The sequence below is a fragment of the Sardina pilchardus genome, chromosome 2 (genome assembly GCF_963854185.1).
Source record: "Sardina pilchardus chromosome 2, fSarPil1.1, whole genome shotgun sequence".
Classification (NCBI taxonomy): domain Eukaryota; kingdom Metazoa; phylum Chordata; class Actinopteri; order Clupeiformes; family Clupeidae; genus Sardina; species Sardina pilchardus.
In genome coordinates, this window is record NC_084995.1 from 41,743,760 (window position 1) to 41,769,867 (window position 26,108).

The window sequence follows — 26,108 nt, forward strand, 5'->3', positions numbered from 1 at the left end:
AGTCACCCCGGACCCCAGCCTCAAGGAGTTTGAGGGAGCAACCCTGCGCTACGCGTCCTTAAAGCTCAGGTAACGTTAGAGACACCTGTCACTGGATGTGACGGTGTGATGTGTGTGTGTGGATTGTGTACGCGTGTGATGGTAGGATTCATAACAACAGCATCTCTGCACTAGGATTGTGTGATATGTGTGTGTGTGTGTGGAGTGTGGGTGTGTGTGTGTGTGTGTGGATCTCTGCACTAGGATTGTGTGACGTGTGTGTGTGGAGTGTGTATGTGTGTGGATGGTAGGATTCATAACAGCATTTCTGCACTAGGATTGTGTGATGTGTGTGTGTGTGTGTGTGTGTGTGTGTGTGTGTGTGGATCTCTGCACTAGGATTGTGTGGTGTGTGCGTGTGTGTGTGTGTGTGTGGATCTCTGCACTAGGATTGTGTGGTGTGTGTGATGTGTGTGTGTGGATCTCTGCACTAGGATTGTGTGGTGTGTGTGATGTGTGTGTGTGGATCTCTGCACTAGGATTGTGTGGTGTGTGTGTGTGTGTGTGTGTGTGTGATGTGTGTGTGTGGAGTGTGTGTGTGTGTGTGTGTGTGTGTGTGTGTGTGTGTGTGTGTGGATCTCTGCACTAGGATTGTGTGGTGTGTGTGATGTGTGTGTGTGGAGTGTGTGTGTGTGTGGATCTCTGCACTAGGATTGTGTGGTGTGTGTGATGTCTGTGTGTGGTGTGTGTGTGATGTGTGTGTGTGTGTGTGTGTGTGTGTGTGTGTGTGGATCTCTGCACTAGGATTGTGTGGTGTGTGTGATGTCTGTGTGTGGTGTGTGTGTGATGTGTGTGTGTGTGTGTGTGTGTGTGTGTGGATCTCTGCGCTAGGATTGCGTGGTGTGTGTGTGTGTGTGTGTGTGTGTGTGTGTGTGTGTGTGTGGATCTCTGCACTAGGATTGTGTGGTGTGTGTGTGACTCCATCTTGTCCTGCAGAAACCCCCCGCCTGTGGAGGAGGAGGACTCCAGCAGCATCAACAGTGACCCCGAGGCCAAGGTGAGCTCTCCTCCAGCACTGGGCTCACACACACACACACACACACACACACACACACACACACACACACACACACACACCATCCCACCATCCCATAAATTGGAGAACACAGAGTTTAAGGCTCAAAAAGGGGTTTATTTTGAAAAATTTTAAAGAATGTAAAAAATCAGGCCTTAAGGTTGCCAAAGACGCTGAAAAAGTGTGAGGAAAATCTGGAGCTCAGCGGAGTGACGCATCCAGCAAGGGAAAAATGCAAAAACATTGCTTGTGTGTGGAAAAACATTGTGCACACACATGCACACAGGCATGCACGGACACACACATACACACACAGACACAGACACAGGGGGCTCCTGAACTGTGCAAAGATGGTTTTGCACTGATACAGATAATACATGAACTTGTTGCTGATTGCATAACCTCAGATGCGTATGATTCCTTAGCGCAGCACAAGAGCTGAGTCCACCTCTCACTTGGCCCAGGACTCAGGCACACTCTACTCTGCTGCTCTGTTGTGAAATCCTGCTGGAGGACACATTGATTGGGCGTCTCATGATTTAGGATTTGCACATTGATTTAGTAGCCAACTCTGGATTGAAACAGTGCCACACTGTGGAGAGAAAAAGGAACTACATGAAGTAAACACAGAGAGAGAGAGGAGAACAGAATGAGAATGATATTGGTAATTGTACTGTATTAATGGTACTAATTGTGTGTGTGTGTAGTGTTTTGCGGTGCGATCCCTTGGCTGGGTAGAGATGGCAGAAGAGGACTTGGCTCCAGGGAAAAGCAGCGTTGCCGTGAACAACTGCATCCGCCAGCTCTCCTACTGCAAGAACGACATCCGCGACACCGTGGGCATCTGGGGAGAGGTATGGACACCATATTTATATTCATTAAGTATATTTTATTATATTTTATGGCCTTTTGCCTTTATTATTATAGGATAGTGAAGAGGTAGACAGGAAATAAGTGGGAGAGAGATGGGGTGGGATCGGGACATGACCGCAGGCTGGATTCGAACCTGGGTCCCTGTGGGCACTCAGACCCGTATATTGTATGGGCGCTGTAGCCTGCTGCGCCACAGCGCCCCCCTGGATGCCACTTTTGAAGAAAAACAAAACAGTTATTTAGACCAGATCCCCAGTTTTCTGTATTCTTTTCAGTGGATTACTGAGACAAAGTATCAGTACATTTTGTATTTATTTCTCTTTGAAGTGGATTAAAATGTGAAATGTAGTAATATGGAAGAATGTTAAATGTAGTAATATGGAAGAAAAATATGGAAGCATTTGAAATGTATGTGTGTGTGTGTAGGGGAAGGACATGTATTTGGTACTGGAGAACAACCTGCTGAACCTAGTGGACCCAATGGACCGCAGTGTCCTGCACTCTCAGCCCATCGTCAGCATCCGCGTGTGGGGCGTGGGCCGCGACAACGGCAGGTGAGGACACCCCTGGAACTCTGGAGACCGCCCAGGGAGGAGAGGAGAGGGGGAGGAGAGGAGAGGGGGAGGAGAGGGGGGAGAGGAGAGGAGAGATGAGAGGAGAGATGTGATCAGACGTTGTTGGCTGATTGGCTGATATGTGTTGCTGTCTCTTGTAGATGAGCATACTGTACTGTAGATGAGTAGATGAGCATACTGTACTGTAGATGAGTAGACGAGCATACTGTACTGTAGATGAGTAGATGAGCATACTGTACTGTAGATGAGTAGATGAGCATACTGTACTGTAGATGAGTAGATGAGCGTGCAGGTTGCCAGTGTGGAATGGGGAGTTCTGTAGTTTCTCATCTACTGCTCAAGCTGAACCAGCAAAACCAGCAAAACATCAGCAAAACAGGCCTTTATTTGTCTCCTAAGAACCATGACCAAATCTCTCGTTAGTCTCAGGAATTTCATTCATCGAGCTTTAGTGTGGAATAGAAACACACACACACACACACACACACACACACACACACAGGAGTCCTCAGTGAGAGGTCAGCAGTAATGATTGTGGGAGGGGAGTGTGTGAAGAGGACAGGAATGAAAGATTGATAAAGAGCCCGGAGTGCTGCTGAAATGTTTATAGCGTGCAGTGCAGACGCAGACGCAGAGCCTCAGAGCCCCAGCCAGCTGCAGCGCTGCTGCAGGATTCAGGAATGTGTGTGTGTGTGTGTGTGTGTGTGTGTGTGTGTGTGTGTGTGTGTGTGTGTGTGTGTGTGTGTGGGAGACATGGGGGCGGGGGTGCTCTAAGATAACACTTGTGCAGGTGACTATGAATCTGCAAGAGACAGCACAGTTTTATGCGTGTGGTGTGTGTGTGTGTGTGTGTGTGTGTGTGTGTGTGTGTGTGTGTGTGTGTGTGTGTGTGTGTGTGTGTGTGTGTGTGTGTGTGTGTGTGTGTGTGTGTGTGTGTGTGTGTGTGTGTGTGTGTGTGTGTGTGTGTGTGTGCGCGTGCGTGCTCGCACGCAGAATCCTAGTTCTTTTTCAGCGCAGTATTGCAGTCTAACCAGCAGAGAGAGCTGCACACCATTTGTCACAGAGTCTCTGTGGGACTGAACCGTGTGTGTGTGTGTGTGTGTGTGTGTGTGTGTGTGTGTGAAGCAGAGCACAACAACTCCCCGATCTCTCTTTCTCTCTCTCTCTCTCTCTCTCTCGCTCTGTCTCTCTGTCTCCCTCTCTCTCGCGCTCTCTCTCTCTCTCTCATTTGCTCTCCATCCTTCTCTCCATCTTTCTTGGAGGGGGGCAGCACGATCCAAGCTTCACCAAGAGTGAAGTAGAGTGTCTCTGTTAGAGGTTACCGTAGTGACACAGAAGTGCAGGAGAAGAGAGGGAGGAGAGAGGAGAGGAAGAAGGACACCGGAGAGGAGGGGAGGGGAGGAGAGGAAGAGGAGCGCAGAAGAGAGGAGGAGAGGAGGAGCGCAGAAGAGAGGAGAGGAGGAGAGGAGAGGAGAGGTGTAATGAGGACGGACAGCAGGAGGGCAGAGCTTGTGTTGTGCTTCATGTGGGACTGGAGACGAGCTGCGCTAACATCATGCTAGTGCCTAGATGAAGGGATCCATTCACACACACACCTGCCTCTTCTGTGAGTCTTGTGCCATTTTTCCTTCTCTTTCTCTCTGTGATTTGCTTCTCTTTCTCTGCCTGGTGGAGAAGAGTGTACGGGTTGCAGCTGGGTGGACCGTGTGAGTGTGCGCTGTGTGTGTGAGGGGGAGAAGGGGAGAGGGAGAGTGAACAGCAAAACAGTGTTGAACTAGACTGCATCTCTGCTCTGCTCAGGTGATAGTGGGGAGAGCTATTGTTGGAGAGGCTAATTTACAGTAGGTCCTATGACGCTGTGTGTGTGTGTGTGTGTGTGTGTGTGTGTGTGTGTGTAGGGGTCATTTCAAGGTATTGTGTTATAGCTCAGTGTAGAAATACTCACAGTATTCTCACAGTGCTTTCACTGGAAAGTGTGTGTGTGTGTGTGTGTGTAAGCGGCTAAGTGTGTGTGTGTGTGTGTGTGTGTGTGTGTGTGTGTGTGTGTGTGTGTGTGTGTGTGTATGTGTGTGTGTATGTGTATGTGAGATGTGCTGTATGTCTCTAATCTTGTTTCTCTGCTCCACTGCTGTCATGGATTCAGAGAGAGGTAAAGCCATTCTTCTTCCTCCTGAGCTGAGCTCTGCTGCTCTTTCTTATTGTCACTTCCTCCATCTCAATGCTGACGTGTCCCTCGCCTCCCCAGGGCCCTTTCATGCGTGTGTGTGTGTGTGTGTGTGTGTGTCTGTGTGTGTCTGTGTGTGTCTGTGTGTGTGTGTGTGTGTGTGTGTGTGTGTGTGTGTGTGTGTGTGTCAAGGATGTATTGATTTCTTTCAGTGTTCATTCAGTGTTAAAGGGCAACTCATTTGTCATCAAGGCTTTTGATCACACACACACACACACACACACACAAATAAAATAATTGGTCAAACACCACACCCTCATCTGATCAGCCTGTATGCAATCATATAGCCTTATTCATTATATATGAAAGTCTTTGTTTAGAATAACAGACATGTCATTTCAACATTGGTCAAAAAAAAGTCATGGCATTTTAATTTATTTTAGGATGATCCAAACATATTATGTTGCCCATCATCATTTCCTGTTTGCTTTCCAGGGATTTTGCGTATGTGGCCCGAGACAAAGACACCCGTATTCTGAAATGTCATGTGTTCCGCTGTGACACGCCTGCCAAAGCCATCGCCACCAGTCTACACGAGATCTGCTCCCGGGTAAGAGACATAAGAGACCCCTCCCCCCTGCTCCTCCTCCCCCCGCTCCTCCTCCCCCAGCTCCTCCTCCCCCCGCTCCTCCTCCCCCCGCTCCTCCTCCCACTCTACCATACCTCAGGCTTACTCCATGTTGACTCCTCCCACTCCACATTGACTCCTCCCACTCCGTATTGGCCCCTCCCACTCCACGTTGACTCCTCCCACTCTACCATACCTCGGACTTACTCCATGTTGACTCCTCCCACTCCATGTTGACTCCTCCCACTCTATCGTACCTCAGGCTTACTCCATGTTGACTCCTCCCACTCTACCATACCTCAGGCTTACTCCATGTTGACTCTTCCCACTCCATGTTGACTCCTCCCACTCTACCATACTGTACCTCAGGCTTACTCCATGTTGACTCCTCCCACTCTACCGTACCTCAGGCTTACTCCATGTTGACTCCTCTCTTGTGCTCTCTACTCCTCCCTCCCTCTCCAACCTGTGTCTCCTCATTCCTGTGACTTATGATCAGTCTGTAAGCGCTGTGATGTGCATTTCAGCTGGTGTCTGAATGCTTTATGGGGGTCTGAGAGGGGAGAACAGTCCGAGGCCCAGAGCTAGCTCCAGTGTGTGGGCAGGAGGAGAGAGGGGGGGGGGGGGGGGGGGGGGAACGAGCACGGCTGTCATCTGAGCCTGTGGGTCACTGGAGCCAGCGAGCACAAACCCAGATATTCAGTGGCACAAATATGGTGGTTCCTGTGGCGTTACATCACCAAAAACTGCATATTGGATGCCTGATGTAACCCTGCTGCAGCTCTCTTCTCTCCACTGGAAACAGTCACAAATGCTGCTTTAGTCTTCTTGCTGTTGCTCAATTTGGTAGAGATGAACAAATTCACCAACAGCAAGCTTACTTTTGTAAGTAAGTAAAAAAAACCTCAACATAAATAAACTCTCTGCATGTGTGTGTGTGTGTGTAGATCATGGCAGAACGCAAGCTTGCGAAAGCGGCAGTGGGCGGAGCCATGCATGAGCGCCAGACAGGAGTCGATCTCCCTCTTGCAGGTAAGCTGCACCCAGAGAGTGTGTGTGTGTGTGTGTGTGTGTGTGTGTGTGTGTCTGGATGTGTTACAGTATAACTCTTACTGCTACACCCAGAGAGTGTGAGTCTGAAGTGTGTGTGTGTGTGTGTGTCTGGATGTGTTACAGTACAACTCTTACTGCTACACCCAGAGAGTGTGAGGCTGAACTGTGTGTGTGTCTGGATGTGTTGCAGTAAAACTCTTACTGCTCCACCCAGAGAGTGTGAGTCTGAACTGTGTGTGTGTGTGTGTGTGTCTGGATGTGTTACAGTACAACTCTTACTGCTACACCCAGAGAGTGTGAGTCTGAACTGTGTGTGTGTCTGGATGTGTTACAGTAAAACTCTTACTGCTATGGAACTAGCCAAGATGATCTCCATTTGTGACTAACAACAGAAGTTATTGAATTAACTTTTGTCAGACTTAAGACTTTGTGCTTTGTCCGTCATTCAAATTAGAATGACACTGACATGCCAAGTCTGAAAAGACAATGAGGCAGAATCATAGACATCTCTGTGATTAACTGCATGGCTTTTTTAATTACTTACTTCATGTACCATTCACTTGAGCAGCACTGATGATTGATTGGTCTCCTTCTGCGTGTGTTTGTATTATGTACTCTACTTCCTGTTCACTTGAGCAGCGCTGATGATTGATTGGTCTCCCTCTGCGTGCGTGTGTGTCCCCAGCGGAGTTCCCCACTCCCAAGACGGAGCTGGTGCAGAGGTTCCAGGTGCTGTATCTGGGGCTGCTCCAGGTGGCCAGACCCATTGGTATGTGTGAGTACCGCAGCCCTGCACAGCCCCTCACTCTGACCGCTCTCATTCTGTACTGCAGCCCTACACAGCCCTTCACACTGACCGCTCTCATTCTGTACTGCAGCGCCACCTATTGGCGTAGAAACGTTACAGTTGCTGCGTCTCGCTGTTGTGTCTCGCTTTGCAACCATTCCGATAGAAGAAATATATTTCTTGGCAGAGGAATGATTATCTATGAATAAATCATTCAATTTATAGTTGCTGTGCCTTTATTTTCTGATATCTTGCCAGGTATATGTAGTAACTGAAGAGAAGCAATAAGCCCTGCGAGGCTTCATGTTCCAGTGGTGTTAGAACAGCTAAGGGGGGTTGGGGTGCTTTTAGGGTGTAACATCACTGGAACCTTGTTGCTTAAAGGCCCTGTTGTCTGTTGTGCTCACGCCCTGGCCTGACCCGCTGTCCTGCAGGTATGGACATTCTGAACGACGCCATAGACAGCCTGATGACCGCGTCACCAAGGGAGACCTGGAGCCCCGTCGTGCTGAATGTAGCTGACGCCACGGTTACCGTCATTAAAGACGAGGCAAGACACCATACACATGCCCCCATCACCGTCATTAAAGACAAGGCAAGACACCACACCACACACATGCCCCCATCACTGTCATTAAAGGCAAGGCAAGACACCACACCATACACATGCCCCCATCACCGTCATTAAAGACAAGGCAAGACACCACTCCACACACATGCCCCCATCACCGTCATTAAAGACAAGGCAAGACCCCACACACATGCCCCCATACCGTCATTAAAGGCAAGACCCCACACCACTCACATGCCCCCATCACCGTCATTAAAGGCAAGACCCCACACCACTCATATGCCCCCACACCTCACCGTCATTAAAGGCAAGACCCCACACCACTCACATGCCCCCATCACCGTCATTAAAGGCAAGACCCCACACCACTCATATGCCCCCATCACCGTCATTAAAGGCAAGACCCCACACCACTCACATGCCCCCATCACCGTCATTAAAGGCAAGACCCCACACCACTCACATGCCCCCATCACCGTCATTAAAGACAAGGCAGACCCCACACCACTCACATGCCCCCATCACCGTCATTAAAGGCAAGACCCCACACCACTCACATGCCCTCACACCTCATCCGCCATCTCCAGTGGCTTTCAGCATCTCAAGCATGCACATGCCAGCAGCAGCATAACTGTGCTGTGTGTGTGTGTGTGTGTGTGTGTGTGTCAGGAGGAAGAGGAGTTGCTGGTGGAGTGTGTGTGTGTGTCTCATAACTGTGCTGTGTGTGTGTGTGTGTGTGTGTGTGTGTGTGTGTCAGGAGGAAGAGGAGGTGCTGGTGGATTGTGTGTGTGTGTCTCATAACTGTGCTGTGTGTGTGTGTGTGTGTGTGTGTCAGGAGGAAGAGGAGGTGCTGGTGGAGTGTGTGTGTGTGTCTCATAACTGTGCTGTGTGTGTGTGTGTGTGTGTGTGTGTGTGTCAGGAGGAAGAGGAGGTGCTGGTGGATTGTGTGTGTGTGTCTCATAACTGTGCTGTGTGTGTGTGTGTGTGTGTGTGTGTCAGGAGGAAGAGGAGGTGCTGGTGGAGTGTGTGTGTGTGTCTCATAACTGTGCTGTGTGTGTGTGTGTGTGTGTGTGTGTGTGTCAGGAGGAAGAGGAGGTGCTGGTGGATTGTGTGTGTGTGTCTCATAACTGTGCTGTGTGTGTGTGTGTGTGTGTGTGCGTGTGTGTGTCAGGAGGAAGAGGAGGTGCTGGTGGATTGTGTGTGTGTGTGTCTCATAACTGTGCTGTGTGTGTGTGTGTGTGTGTGTGTGTGTGTCAGGAGGAAGAGGAGGTGCTGGTGGAGTGTGTGTACTGTGTGTGTGTCTCATAGCTGTGCTGTGTGTGTGTGTGTGTGTGTGTGTGTGTGTGTCAGGAGGAAGAGGAGGTGCTGGTGGAGTGTCGGGTGCGTTTCCTGTCCTTCATGGGCGTCGGCCATGACGTGCACGCGTTTGCCTTCATCATGGACACGGGCAACCAGCACTTCGAGTGCCACGCCTTCTGGTGCGAGCCCAACGCCGGCAGCGTGTCCGAGGCCGTGCAGGCCGCATGCATGGTGAGCAGAACACACACACACACACACACACACACACACACACACACACACACACACACACACACCACCGCAGCACCTTCACAGCACGCCTACTGGATGTGCACAGGGACACTCTAAAGGAGTCTCCCCTGGAGTGTGCTTCTACCTGTCTCACTCTTCTTGTTCTCCCCGTCTGTCTGTGTGTGTGTGTGTATGTGTGTGTGTGTGTGTGTGTGTGTGTGTGTGTGTGTGTGTGTGTGTGTGTCTGTGTCTGTGTCTGTGTCTGTGTCTGTGTCTGTGTGTCTGTGTCTGTGTCTGTGCCCGTGTGTGTGTGTGTGTGTGTGTGTGTGTGTGTGTGTGTGTGTGTGTGTGTGTGTCTGTGTCTGTGTCTGTGTCTGTGCCCGTGTGTGTGTGTGTGTGTCTGTGCCCGTGTGTGTGTGTGTGTGTGTGTGTGTGTGTGTGTGTGTGTGTGTGTGTGTGTGTCTGTGCCCGTGTGTGTGTGTGTGTGTGTATGTGTGTGTGTGTGTGTGTGTGTGTGTGTGTGTGTGTGTGTCTGTGTCTGTGCCCGTGTGTGTGTGTGTGTGTGTGTGTGTGTGCAGCTGCGCTATCAGAAGTGTCTGGTGGCGCGTCCTCCGTCTCAGCGGCCGTGCGGAGTGGCGCCCCCTGGTGGTGACTCGGTGTCGCGGCGCGTCTCCACCAGCGTCAAGCGAGGCGTGCTGTCCCTCATCGACACACTCAAGCACAAGAGACCCCTGCACGAGCAGCCCCAGTAACGCCCCCACCCCTGCACCCACCCTCCCCATCTCCAGCCATGACCTTTAACCTTTAACCCCCGCCCCCACCACCGCCCCATCTCCAGCCATGACCTTTAAACCCTACCTCTTAACCACTGCCCCCACCCCCGGCCCCCGCCCCACAGACCTGTTCATCTGTACATACGTCAGACCAGAAGGAGCGAGACAAGGACACGAGGAGACAAGGACACGAGGAGACGAGGAGACAAGGACACGAGGAGACGAGGAGCAGAATAATGAGGACCCCCCCGCCAGGGGAGTGGAACGCTGGCCCCCAAAGTGACCGACTGGTGACCTGTCACCATCATCCACCCATTGCCCAGAGCGCACACAGAGAGGGTCGACTGTCACCCTCGGTCTAGTTGACCTCTCCTCCCCGACCCCAGTCCTGACCCGACCCCGGCTCCCCCTAAGGAACAGGCCTGCCTGTCCGAGACACGAGGGACAGATGGACACGGACAGGTGGACCACACGGAACTCTCACCCAGTGTAGCATCCGCCTGCAGCCTCCCGTAGATACCAACGCCAATACGCGCTGACCAGTCGGAGTGTTTGGTGTCCATCTCTATAGTACAGTACACTTCAGGCCTAGGCAGGTGTACTCCACACTACAGTACAGTACAGTACAGTACAGTACACTTCAGGCCTAGGCAGGTGTACTCCACACTACAGTACAGTACAGTACAGTACACTTCAGGCCTAGGCAAGTGTACTCCACACTACAGTACAGTACAGTACAGTACGCTTCAGGCCTAGGCAGGTGTACTCCACACTACAGTACAGTACAGTACAGTACGCTTCAGTCCTAGGCAAGTGTACTCCACACTACAGTACAGTACAGTACAGTACGCTTCAGTCCTAGGCAAGTGTACTCCACACTACACTACAGTACAGTACAGTACGCTCAGGCCTAGGCAGGGTTACTCCACGCTACACTACATACAGTACAGTATGTACAGTACGCTTCAGGCCTAGGCAGGAGTACTCCACACTACAGTACAGTATCTACAGTACAGTACACTTCAGGCCTAGGCAGGTGTACTCCACACTACACTACAGTACAGTACAGTACAGTACGCTTCAGGCCTAGGCAGGTGTACTCCACACTACACTACAGTACAGTACAGTACAGTACACTTCAGTCCTGATCAACTCTTCCTCTACACACTATTTAAACAGACTATACCATACTCTTCAGCTTCCTGTTTCTCTCTCTCTCTTTCTCTGTATCTGTACCTGGTTGTGTCCCTCTCTCTCTCTCTCTGTATCTGGTTGTGTCCCTCTCTCTCTCTCTCTCTCTGTTTCTCTCTATATATCTGGTTGTCCCTCTCTCCCTCCCTCTCTCTCTCTCTCTCTCTGTATCTGGTTGTTTCTCTCTCTCTCCCTCCCTCCCTCTCTCTCTCTCTCTCTCTCTCTCTGTATCTGGTTGTTTCTCTCTCTCTCCCTCTCTCTCTCTCTCTCTCTGTCTCTATATACTATATGTATCTGGTTGTTCCTCTCTCTCCCAGTGGTTCCTCCTGTTCTCTGTAGCACTCCTGTCCTCCCTCTCCCCTCTGACAGAGGGCTTATGTGAAAAAGCTGTGTGTGTGTGTGTGTGTGTGTGTGTGTGTGTGTGTGTGTGTGTGTGTGTGTGTGTGTATGTGTGCGTGCGTGCGTGTGTGTACATAGCTATATATAAATATATATAAAACACTGCATTTGTTTACCCTATTATGAACTATTCATTTTGTTTGTTTGTTTATTTTCTTTTCTTTCATAAAAAAATCTTGTTTCCTGCAAAAGAAAGCCTTGCTTGTGGAACACTTAAACTCTGGCCAAAGTGTAAAATATCTGTGTATGTGATGTAGATAAAACAAAAATGGACAGCTGATTGATGTGAGAAGGAGATGAAGATTGTTGATATAATTTTATTTTGTGGTTCTTATTAAGGCTAAAGTAGACGATGACTGAGCATCTACAGTATCTATGCATTCTTTGGATAAGAGCATCACCTTGCCTTGCATGTCCCAGAGTCAGTGCAGAACAGAAGTGATATTTTATTTTATTTATTCTCTTTTATATGGGTTATATAAGCTGTTTTTTTTTGTTGTTGTTGTTGTTATGTCGAGCAGCCAAATCTTTTTAGGCTTTGACTCCTAAACTGGCCACCTCATACTTGTATCCATTCTAATGCGGAAACAGCAGAAATGTGGCATGAACTAGACAGGCTCAGCAGTAACCAATGGCACCATTCTGAATGAACCTGGGCTAAAAGCGGCCACTGAAGCCTGTTCCTTAGTCCCTGGTGGCCTCTTCCCCGCCACTGCTCTCTGCCCACGGGCCTCATGAGGAAGTGGACAGGAAGAGCCTATGGCATCGGGAAGAGATAGACAGGTATCGGTCAGTGAGCACACTGGCTCTGCTTTGTGAAGAGCCCATTAGTAGTGCTGTCCTGGGCCAGGCTGCTGTAGTCCTGGCCTCTGGTCTCTGAGACAAGCAGCACTATGGTCGCCTGGATGTCTGTGATGGCCTGTTTGACAGAGCACAGGTTGTGGTTAAGGAGAAAGGAATGTAAAATTGCCTTAAATCCAGTGAAGTCGACCAATCCAGTTTAGTGTGATTCTGTGAAATTTCTTAATAAGTCAAAAAATAATGTGAGTCCGTGTAGAAAAAGAATCAAAGTTAGTGGAATTCAGTCACAAAAGAACTAATTTAATGTGATACTTTAAGGTTCCTCAAAGATGCATTCCAAAACTTAAAAAAGGCTGAATGGATTGATGCTTCCACAGAGCAATCTTCAGGCCGTTTCTAGAGATGTTCCTGTTTTAACTAGCTGGGTTTCTTGTGATAGACAACACTGCCAGGCACTGGTGAATGAAGACAGGGGGGACAGCCCTCGCGGTGAACGGTTCTGCAATGCATCCTTAGGAGTCAGTTCAATGTGAGCCTGTATTGATCCTAAATAATCAATTGAACACAACTTGTGTTTCATATTCCTTTTGTTTTTGTTTGTTTTATTTTCTGCTGGGTTAACAAATCTCACCGCTACCACTCTATTGTGAACCGTGTCTCAGTGGCAGCAGCCAGGGCAGCATCTGCACCAACACACACACACACACACACACACACACACACACACACACACACACACACACACACACACACACACACACACACACACACACACACACACACACACACACACACACACACACACACACACACACACACACACACACACACACACACACAGTGTGAGAGTGAGCTGCTGCTGGTTACGTCTCTGTGGAGATGCTCTGTTCTGAAGTGCTGCCTTGAGCTGCTGAGTCACCAGTGAAAGTACTCCAACTGATGTAACCACACAAGGTGTTGAATGCTGTCTATGGGCACTCTGTGGTCCCACACACATGTACACAAACCAACATGGGCTTGTTCGGCTGGTCACTGATTTGTACACCATATCAATGTAACCTGTGCAAATAAAGAGCATATTCAAAACTAACGTGGCCCAGTGTGGAGTTATTGTGCTGCAATAGATGGTAGATAAACTAACGTGGCCCAGTGTGGAGTTATTGTGCTGCAATAGATGGTAGATAAACTAACGTGGCCCAGTGTGGAGTTATTGTGCTGCAATAGATGGTAGATAAACTAACGTGGCCCAGTGTGGAGTTATTGTGCTGCAATAGATGGTAGATAAACTAACGTGGCCCAGTGTGGAGTTATTGTGCTGCAATATATGGTAGATAAACTAACGTGGCCCAGTATGGAGTTATTGTGCTGCAATATATGGTAGATAAACTAACGTGGCCCAGTATGGAGTTATTGTGCTGCAATAGATGGGGTAAAGGGCCCAGTGTGGAGTTATTGTGCTGCAATAGATGGTAGATAAACTAACGTGGCCCAGTATGGAGTTATTGTGCTATGCAATAGATGGGGTAAAGGGCCCAGTGTGGAGTTATTGTGCTGCAATAGATGGTAGATAAACTAACGTGGCCCAGTGTGGAGTTACTGTGCTATGCAATAGATGGGGTACAGTAGATACAGTAAAGGGACCAGTGTGGAGTTACTGTGCTATGCAATAGATGGGGTACAGTAGATAAAGGGCCTAGTGTGGAGTTACTATGCTATGCAATAGATGTGTAGATAAACTAACGTGGCCCAGTGTGGAGTTATTGTGCTATGCAATAGGAAATAAACAGCTGTACACACAAGCTGAATTCAAATCAATGCTGTAGGTTACAGTATGTAGTGTAGATCATATACAGTATAGGGTTCTATATATACAGTATCTATGGTGTAGATAAAGGGCCTCAATTCACCAATATCTTCCGAAGAATTGTCTTCACTGTGTTCTTAAGAGGGTCCTACAGTATGAAAGCTTAAGCAGATTCACAAAGGTGTTCTTAAACCTCCGAATCATTCACAGTATTGTTCCTTTCATGCCGAATCCCATTTCTTCTTAAATTGACAGAGTGTGCAAATTATTCTTAATTATCTTAACGCCCTGTTAATCCCCATCAAAGGGATGATACTGTAGGGCCGTGTGCACACATATTGAGGCTGAGGCGGCAGCTTTCATCTCTACCGTATATTACACAGTACATGAGCAAGACCATTCGATTAACAATTGAATAGTAAATCAGTAGTATATTTAGCAGTTCATAGAAAAAGTGTTATTTGTTGTGTTTATTTATTTTAAAATACCTTAATGCTTTGTAAAATAGAATAATTTGCTTAATATACCATACTATTTCAATGAAAAAATATCATAAATGATCAAGTATTTAGTTATCATTTCAATTATATTATATTTTACACCTGTAGATATGCTGAAAATACAATAACCACAATAACAAGCCAGTTCTCAAATTTGCGGAAGAGTGCTCTTGAGTGTTTGTAGATTCTGTTCTTACCAAAGAAAACAAGAAAACATGGGTGAATACCATAATCTGTGTAAAAAAACTGTGTAAGTGGGTTTTAAGAACAAATTTCAGAACGGTTGGTGAATGAGGATCAATGTCCTTAAATCCATGTATGTCCTTAAAACGTTGAGCTCAGTCACAGGCATGTTGCTATGTGGAATACAGATGGATGCACTGTGTGGTCTGCACTGCGGTGCCCAGGCGCTGGGGGTCAAAGCAAAGCCAGCTGTGATGAAGTCTGGAGAAATACATCATCAACGCCATGTGAGCTCCGCTGGGCTGGGGACACTACTGTCTGTGTTCTGGTGGGCTGAGCTGGTTCTGCTGGTTCTGCTGGGCTAGGGAGACTATGTGTTCCAGTGGGCTGAGCTGTTTCTGCTGGGCTAGGGAGACTATGTGTTCCAGTGGGCTGAGCTGGTTCTGCTGGGCTGGGGAGACTACTGTACTGTCTGTGTTCCAGTGGGCTGAGCTGGTTCTGTTGGGCTGGGGGCACTACTGTATGTGTTCCAGTGGGCTGAGCTGGTTCTGTTGGTTCTGTTGGGCTGGGGAGACTACTGTCTGTGTTCCAGTGGGCTGAGCTGGTTCTGCTGGTTCTGCTGGGCTGGGGGCACTATGTGTTCTAGTGGGCTGAGCTGGTTCTGCTGGTTCTGCTGGGCTAGGGAGACTACTGTCTGTGTTCCAGTGGGCTGAGCAGGTTCTGCTGGTTCTGCTGGGCTGGGGGCACTATGTGTTCTAGTGGGCTGAGCTGGTTCTGCTGGTTCTGCTGGTTCTGCTGGGCTGGGGGCACTATGTGTTCTAGTGGGCTGAGCTGGTTCTGCTGGTTCTGCTGGGCTGGGGGCACTATGTGTTCCAGTGGGCTGAGCTGGTTCTGCTGGAGATGGAGGAGCTGGAGCTGGAGAACTGAGAGGAGGAGGACATGAGGCGAGAGAGGGAGGGGGGCAAGCGAGCCTGGCTCAGACAGAGGGGGGGCAGAACCAGCTCCAGCGGCCGCACTGCCTCCTGCCCACGCCTGCCCGGAGTGGACCTGCCCTCTCTCCTCAGGCCTGGGCCTGATTCCCACGTGGCCTTCAGCACACCGTGCCTAGAGCCCAGCAGCTCCTTCTCCTGATGTACCCTCCGCTCCTTCTCTTGCCCTGCCCTGCGCTCCTTGTCTTGACCTGCCCTCCGCTCCTCTCTCCTGCCTGCTGAGAGCGCTGCTCCTCTGGGCTCTGTGGTGTGGGGTGTGGAGGTGGCCAGTCCGTGTCCTGGCGAGACGGTCCGTCTGAAGGTCAGCACGTCAGGAGCTGAAGGGAGCCAGTCCTTTGAGGAACGCACGTCCTGTTTTGGTTCCTGTGATTCATGTCTGGATGTGACTTTGTCCTTCAGACACATTTCCTGGCCTGGTTTCATCACTTCCTGTTTAGAGGAAACCGGCTCCTTCCCAGACAAGAGTGCTTCCTGTCCTGGCTTCAGCACCGCTGGGCTGGATGACTGGGCTCTGGGTGCTCTGGGCGCTCTGTGCTGCACTGGGCCCTTGCCGTGCTTCCTGGAGTGCTTCTTGTGGCCGTGCTGGTGGCGTGCAGCTCTGGAGCGCTGGTGCTTCCTCTTTGGTTTAGTGGTCTGCAGGAGCTCCGGCGACGACGCCACCACTCTGCCCGCCGTACCCCCACTGAGGGTGGCAGACGCGGGGCAGGGGCAGGGGGAGGGGGAGGGGGGAGCGCTGGGCTCAACCGGCTCCACGGGCTCCAGGAGCACGGGGGGGAGAGGCATGGGGGGGGCCTTCACGTGATGCCGCCGCTTGTCCTTGTGGGTGGGCAGCGGCGCCACAAACCCCTCCAGCAGCCCTTTAGCCACCGCACGGGCCAGCACCTCCTGCGCCGACTCCACCTTAGAGGGGTCCGGCTAACACACACACACACACACACACACACACACACACACACACCATTATACACCAGAACCTCCTGCGCCGACTCCACCTTAGAGGGGTCAGGCTAACACACACACACACAGACACACACACAGACACACACACACACACACACACACACATTTAGAGAGATGCAGTCTGTGTTTAAGTCCAGTGAGATGAAGGCTTTCTATGCGTGTGAATGTGAGGGTAGGGGGGACTGTGTGATGATAATCTGCTAAGACGTAGATGTAAATTATTCACTCTCCCCTTCACCTGCTAGAACAGCACAACAGAGCAGCCACAGTGGTGGATATGCATGCTTGAGAGACACAGAGAGAGTGTGTGTGTGTGTGTGTGTGTGTGTGTGTGTGTGCGTGCCCTCACCTCTCTAGCGAGTACACATAGAAAGCAGCCGTTGCGGAGCTCAGATGGCTCCAGTCTGAGAGAGGTCTGCTCTGCCCCACAGCCCACAGCTGGGGGGATCAGTCTGGAGGTGGAGCAGAGCGCACACACACACACACACACACACACTACAGTCAGCCACATGACACAGCAAAACAGCTCTTACTGTCCACTTGTGCCAGATTTCACCTGATCAGTGATCTGATGTGTGTGGATTGGGCCAGGAGCAGCATGAGCGGTAATGAGGTGAGTGTGTGCCTGGTGAGTCTGAACTCAGTCAGACCTTACTGTCTACTTGTGCCAGATTTCACCTGATCAGTGATCTGGTGTGTGTGGATTGGGCTCGGAGCAGCATGAGCGGTAATGAGGTGAGTGTCAGACCTTTCATGGATGAGAGCGCTCCTCACCCTGGAAATAAGGTCACTGCGCTCTACCTATGGAAATATACTACCTGACATGTATACAAGGGAGGAAACAATATCTGCAGTGGGATGCAACACACTGAACAACCACGGGACTACATAAATAATTCAGATTTCTCTGAGATAAAAATAGCACTACATTCCAGACTGTCAGTGTGTGTGTGTGTGTGTGTACCTGAAATGTATGAGTTTTGGGCGGATTTCTGCTCTCTCCAGCACACTCTGCACAAGAACTTCATTCTCCTCGGGCCTCTCTGAGCATGTGCAGTACACCACTGCATGCACCTTGGGAACTGGTGTTCAAAAGACAGTCAGCTCCACACACACACACACACACACACACACACACACACACACACACACACACACACACACACACACACACACACACACACACACACACACACACACACACACACCGTACCGCTACATCCACACTGGAGCTATTTTTATCAGCAAAGTAGGTCAGGGAAGGAGTAGCACAAAAAGAAGTGGTCTATGAACGTGCTGTGTTTATGTGTGTGGGAGTGTGTGTGGTGAGGGGCTATCTACTGTTCTCTATTTATATTTTACTGTTGGAGTGCATGATATTGCAGGTGCATAACACCCTATCTGGGAAATAAGAAGAGTGAGCACACACAGCCATGCACAAACACACACACACACGCACGCACACTTTATGAGTTTACAACATGTAAACATGAACAACTCCCTCTCAACTTCATACATCACCATTGTCAGGGACACTATCAGTAGTGTAGGGCAATGACTTACAACAATCAGAGAGGTCCACTTACTGACCTGTCACAACAAGCCTGGACAGACCCCTCACCTGATATCTGTTTATGGGCGTGTATGTGTGTGTGTAAATGAAAGAGGGAGAGAGAGAGAAAGATAAATAGAGAGAAAGATATATAGAGAGATAATGATACTCACAACTGAGTGCATGGCTGAGGTCTCGTGTCTGTTTGCTGGTCAGTGAGTCCAACTTGCTCTGAGTCACGACTCCTCGAGACAGGCAGTGCAGCAGACTTCTATCTGGACACACATGAGGACAGACCCAGAGAAGATGGACCCCTATCTCTGGTGTTGATACACTAGTACACACTGATGTCAATAACAAGCCAGAGCAGCCAATGATAAACATCTATAAAGGTCTATCTGGACACAATCTCTTAAGGATATGAATCACACAAGCATGAGTGTGTGCAAAAGACAGTGATTTGATACCTTAATATTTTCATTATGTTTATACATAGCCTCTCTTAGCCATTCTGCAAATACTGACTTGATCAGGGTGTGGTGGTAAATAAGAGGTACAGTAGGTAAACTATGACTTATGTGATCAGGGTGAGGTGGTAAATAAGAGGTAGGTCAACTATGACTTACAGTAGATCATGGTGAGGTGGCCTTGTGACTTTTCAAAAAGGCATTCATGTGTGATGATGGTGGAGGTTATTGTCCAATGGTCATAACAATACCAGTGGTATTAAATGGCCGCTAGAGTGTTGATGAGTGTAACTATTGTGAAAGTGGGTAATAGTATGATTTTTGAATGCTCAAAGTTGCAATTGATGAATAAAGTTTTTTGCGAGGTGGATAGACTCTTCTTCTTCTGAAATGTCAGAGGCGGATCAACTGTGTTTACTTGCCTCTAGCCTCCACTACAGCTCTGGACTTAATGTGAACAAACCTCTGCCGTATCATTACAGTATTCATCAGTATTCCCTCTATCTTTTCATTATTAGGTTTCTATTCTTTGGCATGTCAAGGTGTACCAATGAAATCTGGTAGTCTGTTCAAGGGAAATATAGACATATAAAGATGTCAATAATAACGTGTGTGTGTGTGTGTGTGTGTGTGTGTGTGTGTGTGTGTGTGTGTGTGTGTGTGTGTGTGTGTGTGTGTGTGTGTGTGTGTGTGTGTACCTCCGTTCTCAGTGATGATGTGCTCCAAGGGGTTGCTGAGTGCTGAGGCGGAACACTGAGGCAGCATCAGCACCACTCTCACCTTCTGCATCCGCACATCCCACTCACCCAACTCCACAAAGCTCTCATCCAGCAGCCTCACATCTACACACACACACACACACACACACACACACACACACACACACACACACACACACACACACACACACACACGGTACATTTATTAATTTATCAAAAGACATACTCTATGGACAGTCCTGCAGATTGACATGTATGTGGGCATGTTCTGGTAGGGAGAGGGACAGAGGGGAAGCCTTTATGCAGGTGTCTGCATATGTGAGGAAAAGAGTGTGTGTGTGTGTGTGTGTGTGCTGGAGGGACAGAGAGAGAGAGAGAGTATAATCCATATTGATTGTGTGAGGGGGGAGAGGAGGCACGGAGGCTGCACCGGCTGCCTCTGCGTCCACACTCTGGCCACACCATATCCCTCAAGGCCCCCGTGATTTGCACCGCGGCAGAGCCGGGGTGGACAGAGGCCGCATATCACCCTGTCTGCGCTGGCACACAGATCAATACGGCCCGTGGGTGGGACCACATGTAGGGGAGGGCGCTGGCAGCCGGGTGCCCTCGCTGAGTGAGCGTGTGCCAGTCCACAGAGCCAGCGGAACCCTCACAGCGGCGGGGGAATGTGCCACGCAAGAGAGGAAATGCCCTGGAGTGGACCGGCGACAGGACAGAATGCCAAGATACATGCAACATGCATTAAGATGGGCACGCATGCAACACGCATTAAGATGGGCAGTTTGGGCACGCATGGATACAGGACTTATGCCCACGGGTCACGTCCTGTTGAGCACCTTCCCAAATGGGATGAGCAGATACAGGATAGACAGATAGATAGATAGATAGATAGATTTATCAATCCCAAGGGGAAATTCAAGAGAGAGAGGAGAGAGAGGGAGAGAAACTGACACACATGGACAAGAGAATGGGGGGCTTACTTTTACATCCCATAATGGACATGAGAACGGGGGGCTTACTTCTACATCCCATAATGGACATGAGTTTGTGCAGCTCCTTCCTCTGACTGCTGTTGGGGGGCACCCCACACACAACCACTCGGGCTGATCGGGCATCTGCCAGGACGGCCATGTGAGCCACGGTGAGCGCCGAGAAGGACCCCACCATCAGCACCTCACTGTCCCCCACCAGTAGGGGGCGCACAGCCCACACGGCCAGACTCCGGGACCTCCCCTACACGCACACACACACACACACACACACACACACACACACACACACAGATATGAGCAGCCCAGACCTCCTCTACACACACAGGCAGATGTGAACAGCCCAGACCTCCCCTACACACACACACACACACACACACACAGACACACAGATATGAGACCTCCCCTGCACACACAGGCAGATGTGAACAGCCCAGACCTCCCCTACACACACACACACACACACACACACACACACACACACACACACACACAGATATGAGCAGCCCAGACCTCCTCTATACACACAGGCAGATATGAGCCGCCCAGACACAGACTCCAAGACATCCCCTACACACACAGGCAGATACAGTATGAGCTGCCCAGACACAGTGGTCCAGCTCTGAGACTGAGTGGTGGTACTCTGGGTTCATGTCTGAAGCGTGAGCTGATGTGTGGTACCTGTATGTTGAGGATACACTCCCGGCTCAGAAGAGAGTTCATCAGCTGGGCTTTGGTGTGTGAGGGGAACACCAGCACATCAGAGCAGTGCGCATCCCTCCAGAACAACAGACCAGGGCCACAGGTGGACGACTCCACCTCAGAGAAACCCACAGCGTGGAGCTGCTCACACACTTCCTCAACGCTACAGTCACACAGACACATCAAACAAGGAAGGGAAGGAAATTATGGCTTTTGGACAAATATGCATTCCTCTCAGAGCTCCAGTGATTATGTAAATATATTCCTATACAACCATCAACGCTTGTTTCATTATCTCAGTGAATTCCATTTGCATTCATTACCCTTGCTGTGTTGGAATGAATTACGAGAACAATGCATGACACAGAGAGTGGATAGACTGTGCTATAAGCAATATAATACATGGGATGCAATATAATACATGGGATCATGCTAGGAGTGTATTGGACTGCAGCTAGTGTTGAATCGGCAGCACCTGCTCTTGAGTGTGTTAACCCATGCGTGGGCTGCTAGTGTGTGTTACCTGCTCTTGAGTGTGTTAACCCATGTGTGGACTGGGAGTGTGTGTTACCTGCTCTTGAGTGTGTTAACCCATGCGTGGACTGGGAGTGTGTGTGCTCTTTGGTCTTTCATCTTCACTGTGTCAGGCAGGGTATCAGCTATAGTCAGCAGGTTTCCTTTGATCCTGAGACGGGCAAGAGAGGCCGCCAGCTTCGTCTTAAATCTTAGACCACACGGACACATACACAAACAAACAGAGAGAGAGAGAGAGAGAGAGATTTATTGATGTGTGTGAAGCATGAACATTCAACTGCAGAACGGATAATAGGCTTTAAATACTCAAGTTGCGCAAGGTACACACAGTTTCACATATACCATTAACACACACACACACACACACACACACACACACACAAACACACACACACACCACAGGAACTTTGTTTCTGCAGAAAAATGCATTAAATGAAAAGCAGACCACGGCATATTTGAGGTGATTGCTGCAGATTGTCGCTGTCTTAGTGCTACTTTATCAAAACAGTCAATTCTGCACCAGTATAAATGAAATCCCACACACCTGAGAAGACAAGCTTCACACACCTACTGTAAGAAGACAAGCTTCACACACCTGAGAAGACAAGCTTCACACACCTGAGAAGACAAGCGTCTACCTGCTGCACCTCCCCCATGGGCCCCTCCTTGGCTGCTCTGATTGGTTCCCTGGGCAGGAACTTCCTGTCCATGAGGTCAAACAACATGACCATGGCCAAAGCCATAAGATCGTCTGGCTGTATGAAAACACACACACAACCCACACAACCCACACAACACACACAACACACACAACACACATTACATCAGCATTATTACACCTCACATCTTGACCTCATTTCATGGTTACAGAAAGCATTACATAGTATTGTATTTAAATAAGAAAAAAACTAAAAACTAAAACGCAAATGTACCTTTATAGTTGTAACGTGTGTATGGTAAATGTGTCACTATGTGCACTGTACATGACAGCCATTAACCTCACCAGAGTCTGAGAGCGGCACAAGCAGCTGTCAATGATGACATTCTCCAGAAGCTCTTGATCTGTGGAGGATGGCAAAGCGCACGGATTACCTACTGCAGCACTCGTCACGGCAACACACTCAATAGCTGGAGCTCTGCAACTGGTGACGCAGACAGCAACATGTAGTCTGCCTTTCACCTGGATCTATGTCATCCACCAGCTACCCACTACCCACTAGTAGTGCTCCAAAGAGCATAGAGCTCTCATCAGCCACAGGTAGAGTCTCTACAGCTCTCATCAGCCACAGGTAGTCTCCCACTCCAGAGACCCGAGAGCTCTCATCAGCCACAGGTGGAGTCTCTCCCACTCCAGCAGCTTTGGCCTGCTAGCTCCTGGGCAAGTTAGCTTGGCTTCAGATGAGCCCTTATTAAGGCCCTTGTCTGCGAGGACACCCAGCCTGCTGGCTCCTGGGCAAGTTGGCTTGGCTTCAGGTGAGCCCTTATTAAGGCCCTTGTCTGTGAGGACAGCGTAGCCCGACCCCAGGCTGCCCTGACCCCCAGGGACGACATGCTTCAACCCTTGCCTTGGCCTGTCCATTGTGTCAGCCACTTTGTTCACCCCCGGCATCCGTGTTGACTGATGTTGCTACCTTAGAAGCTCCATCGACTTCCTCCAGCAGCATCAGTGGTTCAACCGCTCGAGTTCACTTCAACAGATCTCAGTTAGACTATATTTTAGCAATCAAATTCAATGTCTCAAAGTGCACTGCCTCTTGTTTCATTGATTTGCTCTAGTTGTATAACTAATTAAATGACCCTGACATGTATCATACCACAGGAGGGAATAAAAACAACCTAATTAAAAGTTTTGGGATTTCAATAGTGCCCATCATGGATGTTGACCTCTTTAGCTGCCCCTCCCTTCTCCCATAATTGGCATATTGGAAAGGTCAAGGTCAGCTTTCTTTTTTATTTCACATCCAAAAAACATCACAGTAGACACTACACTCATTTGAGTCCTCAGATGCACAGTTAGATAGCTACATATACTGTATCCCTATGAATCTGAAGTCTACTTCAGTCTTATTTTTACAATCTCTAAAATGAGTTCAGTGTTCCCAGAGGTCAATCAGTGATTGCACCAAAGCCAGTTCAGTGACCAGTGCGCCATATGTGAGAAAATGAGAGTCAAGACCATACATAAAACATGAAAACTCAGTTTTCTTTCAGTTTAATTCTCTCCCCATATTCTATCTTCTACATCTCTCTTCTCTGTCCTCCTCTGCCCCCCTGCTTTATCGTGGATGGACAGACAGAGACTGAATGACTATGTTCTCAGCCAGACGGCAAGCATAACTCATATCATTCCACGATTTCTTCCAGACACCTTCATAGAATAAGAATTTGTTGATGCCTCAGCAAACTGCTTCTTAGGCAATTTCCCTGGTGGGGATTTCGTCATGCATCTTTCATGACAAAATCCTCCACCAGCGCAGTGTTAAGAATGAGGTAAAAGCTAGAGTAGAAAACACTCACTCACACTTGAGAGTGTTCAAGGCCAGCCTGTAGGCCTGGTGCTGCTCCTGGGCAGAGCTGGCTGGGGGTGAGCAGGGTGGACTCTCACTCTTCTGTCCGTACCGTACGACTCCTGAGCCACCTGGCTTCTCGTCGCGCGCATGGTCAAATATGGCTGCTGCGTGGACATAAACACGATCTGCAACAGCACCACACAGGCTGAGAGCATCTGGGCTGCGCTGCTCCCACGCCGAGCGAGACGACCGCTGGTCAGGGTCAGGAGTGGACGCTGCCTCCGCAGCAGGCATGGTGGAGTTGGTGTGGTGGGAGTTGGTGGAGCTGGAGAGGGTTGGCAGGGTGAGTTCTAGGGTGCACGAGGACGTAGAGCCCATGCGTGTGGCACTTGGGCTCACATCCTGCGTCACGCCTGAGGGCATGGCAAGAGAGGACGCCGTCTGAGAGGGCGTCAGAGAGTATGCAGTGTGTGCTGCGGAGCTGGAAGGTGCGATTATTACATGAGACTTGTTTGCGTGTGAGAGTGCAGCATAGGAGGGGTCGGCGACCTTTGGGGTGACCTTTGGGCTGCTCTGAACAGGCACCTTCAGCCTCTTGCCCTTTGCTTTGGCAGGAGTTTTGACTTTGTTCTTCACCATCATTTCCCCAAATCCTACAAAAGAGGCAGAGGACGAGATAAACACAGGTGAACCAACATAGTCCTCAGCCTCAGGTCTTCAAGATCTTTTTGGTTGTCACATGTCAGCCGTGGTGTACTGGTTAGCGCACCGGGCTTGTAACCGGAGGGTTGCCGGTTAGATCCCCGACCAGTCCACCATGGCTGAAGTGCCCTTGAGCAAGGCACCTAACCCCTCACTGCTCCCCGAGCGCCGCTGGTTGGGCAGGCAGCTCACTGCTCTGGGTTCTGTGATTCACCTCACTGTGTGTTCACTGTGTGCTGACTAATTCGGTTAAATTGGGTTAAATGCAGAGAACTGAATTTCCCTCACGGGATCAAAAAAGTATATATTCTTTCTATTCTTTTTTTGTCACTGTAACTGAATGACATGGGTGTAAGTGTAATGTAGACAACTGAACTATGATGACTGAATAATCAGAGGTCGGGGAATGTTATCAAACATGTCACACTACCAGAGTGACATGGACATCTTCAGTTGCACTGACAAAAAGGAATAGGCCTACATTAATATGCCAATAAGTGTTTGGGTCTTACATGAAATGACGTCAGCAGCCAAGCACTGGATACAGACCCGGCTCTTCTTTAAGTAAGACGCGCAGGTGAAACCGAACCATAGAGAGGGATATAAGTAAGACGCGCAGGTGAAACCGAACCGTAGAGAGGGATCCGAAGATCGTCCATCTGAGACCACACCTGTAACCTGGCTCGTGCTTCTCGAAGCATGGTAATTGTGAAGACGCGCGCGCGCCACACACACCCATCATATTTCGCTGACCAGTTCATCTTAATAGGCTACTCCATCTTCCGCTGGCGAACCAAATGCCATCAGTGAGCCATTTTAATATAGCCTTTAGCCATTTTAATAGAGCGAGAGAGAGAGAGAGAGAGAGAGAGAGAGAGAGAGAGAGAGAGAGAGCTGGCGTGGCATACACCAGGCCAATAAGCTACATTTTGGCACCAGGTGGATAAAATAACTAACCAACTTTGGATGCTGAATTTATTCACAGATCACTTCTTGTAAATGTTTAGACCCCATCGGCAATATGTCCAAATGTAGCTTAGACTATTGGGAAGAATTTATGAGCTGCCACAAGTAAAACAGGGTTTTAAGTACGCA

At 49.3% G+C, this 26,108-nt stretch overlaps 1 protein-coding gene and 1 long non-coding RNA gene across 5 annotated transcripts in view; one reads left to right on the forward strand and one right to left on the reverse strand.

The window, feature by feature from the left end:
* apbb2b (amyloid beta (A4) precursor protein-binding, family B, member 2b) overlaps positions 1-13,489 on the forward strand; it is a 41,416-nt gene extending 27,927 nt beyond the window's left edge. For 3 of the 4 annotated variants that reach the window (XM_062530625.1, XM_062530629.1, XM_062530628.1), the window contains 10 exons: positions 1-69; positions 976-1,036; positions 1,762-1,908; positions 2,354-2,481; positions 5,162-5,276; positions 6,242-6,326; positions 7,033-7,122; positions 7,569-7,684; positions 9,056-9,235; positions 9,814-13,489. The exon at positions 1-69 is cut by the window's left edge and continues 17 nt beyond it. In XM_062530625.1, coding sequence (XP_062386609.1) covers positions 1-69; positions 976-1,036; positions 1,762-1,908; positions 2,354-2,481; positions 5,162-5,276; positions 6,242-6,326; positions 7,033-7,122; positions 7,569-7,684; positions 9,056-9,235; positions 9,814-9,987 — 1,165 coding nt within the window. In that variant the 3' untranslated portion in view covers positions 9,988-13,489. The remainder of the gene's footprint in view (positions 70-975; positions 1,037-1,761; positions 1,909-2,353; positions 2,482-5,161; positions 5,277-6,241; positions 6,327-7,032; positions 7,123-7,568; positions 7,685-9,055; positions 9,236-9,813) is intronic. The other variant, XM_062530627.1, reaches the window with a different exon arrangement.
* Positions 13,490-17,232: 3,743 nt separating this feature from the next.
* On the reverse strand, positions 17,233-18,663 carry LOC134058463 (uncharacterized). The gene is made up of 3 exons (XR_009935030.1): positions 18,561-18,663; positions 17,800-17,917; positions 17,233-17,287 (listed from the first exon to the last, which is right to left on the reverse strand). It is a non-coding gene; the product is annotated as an uncharacterized LOC134058463 (long non-coding RNA).
* Positions 18,664-26,108: the final 7,445 nt, after the last annotated feature.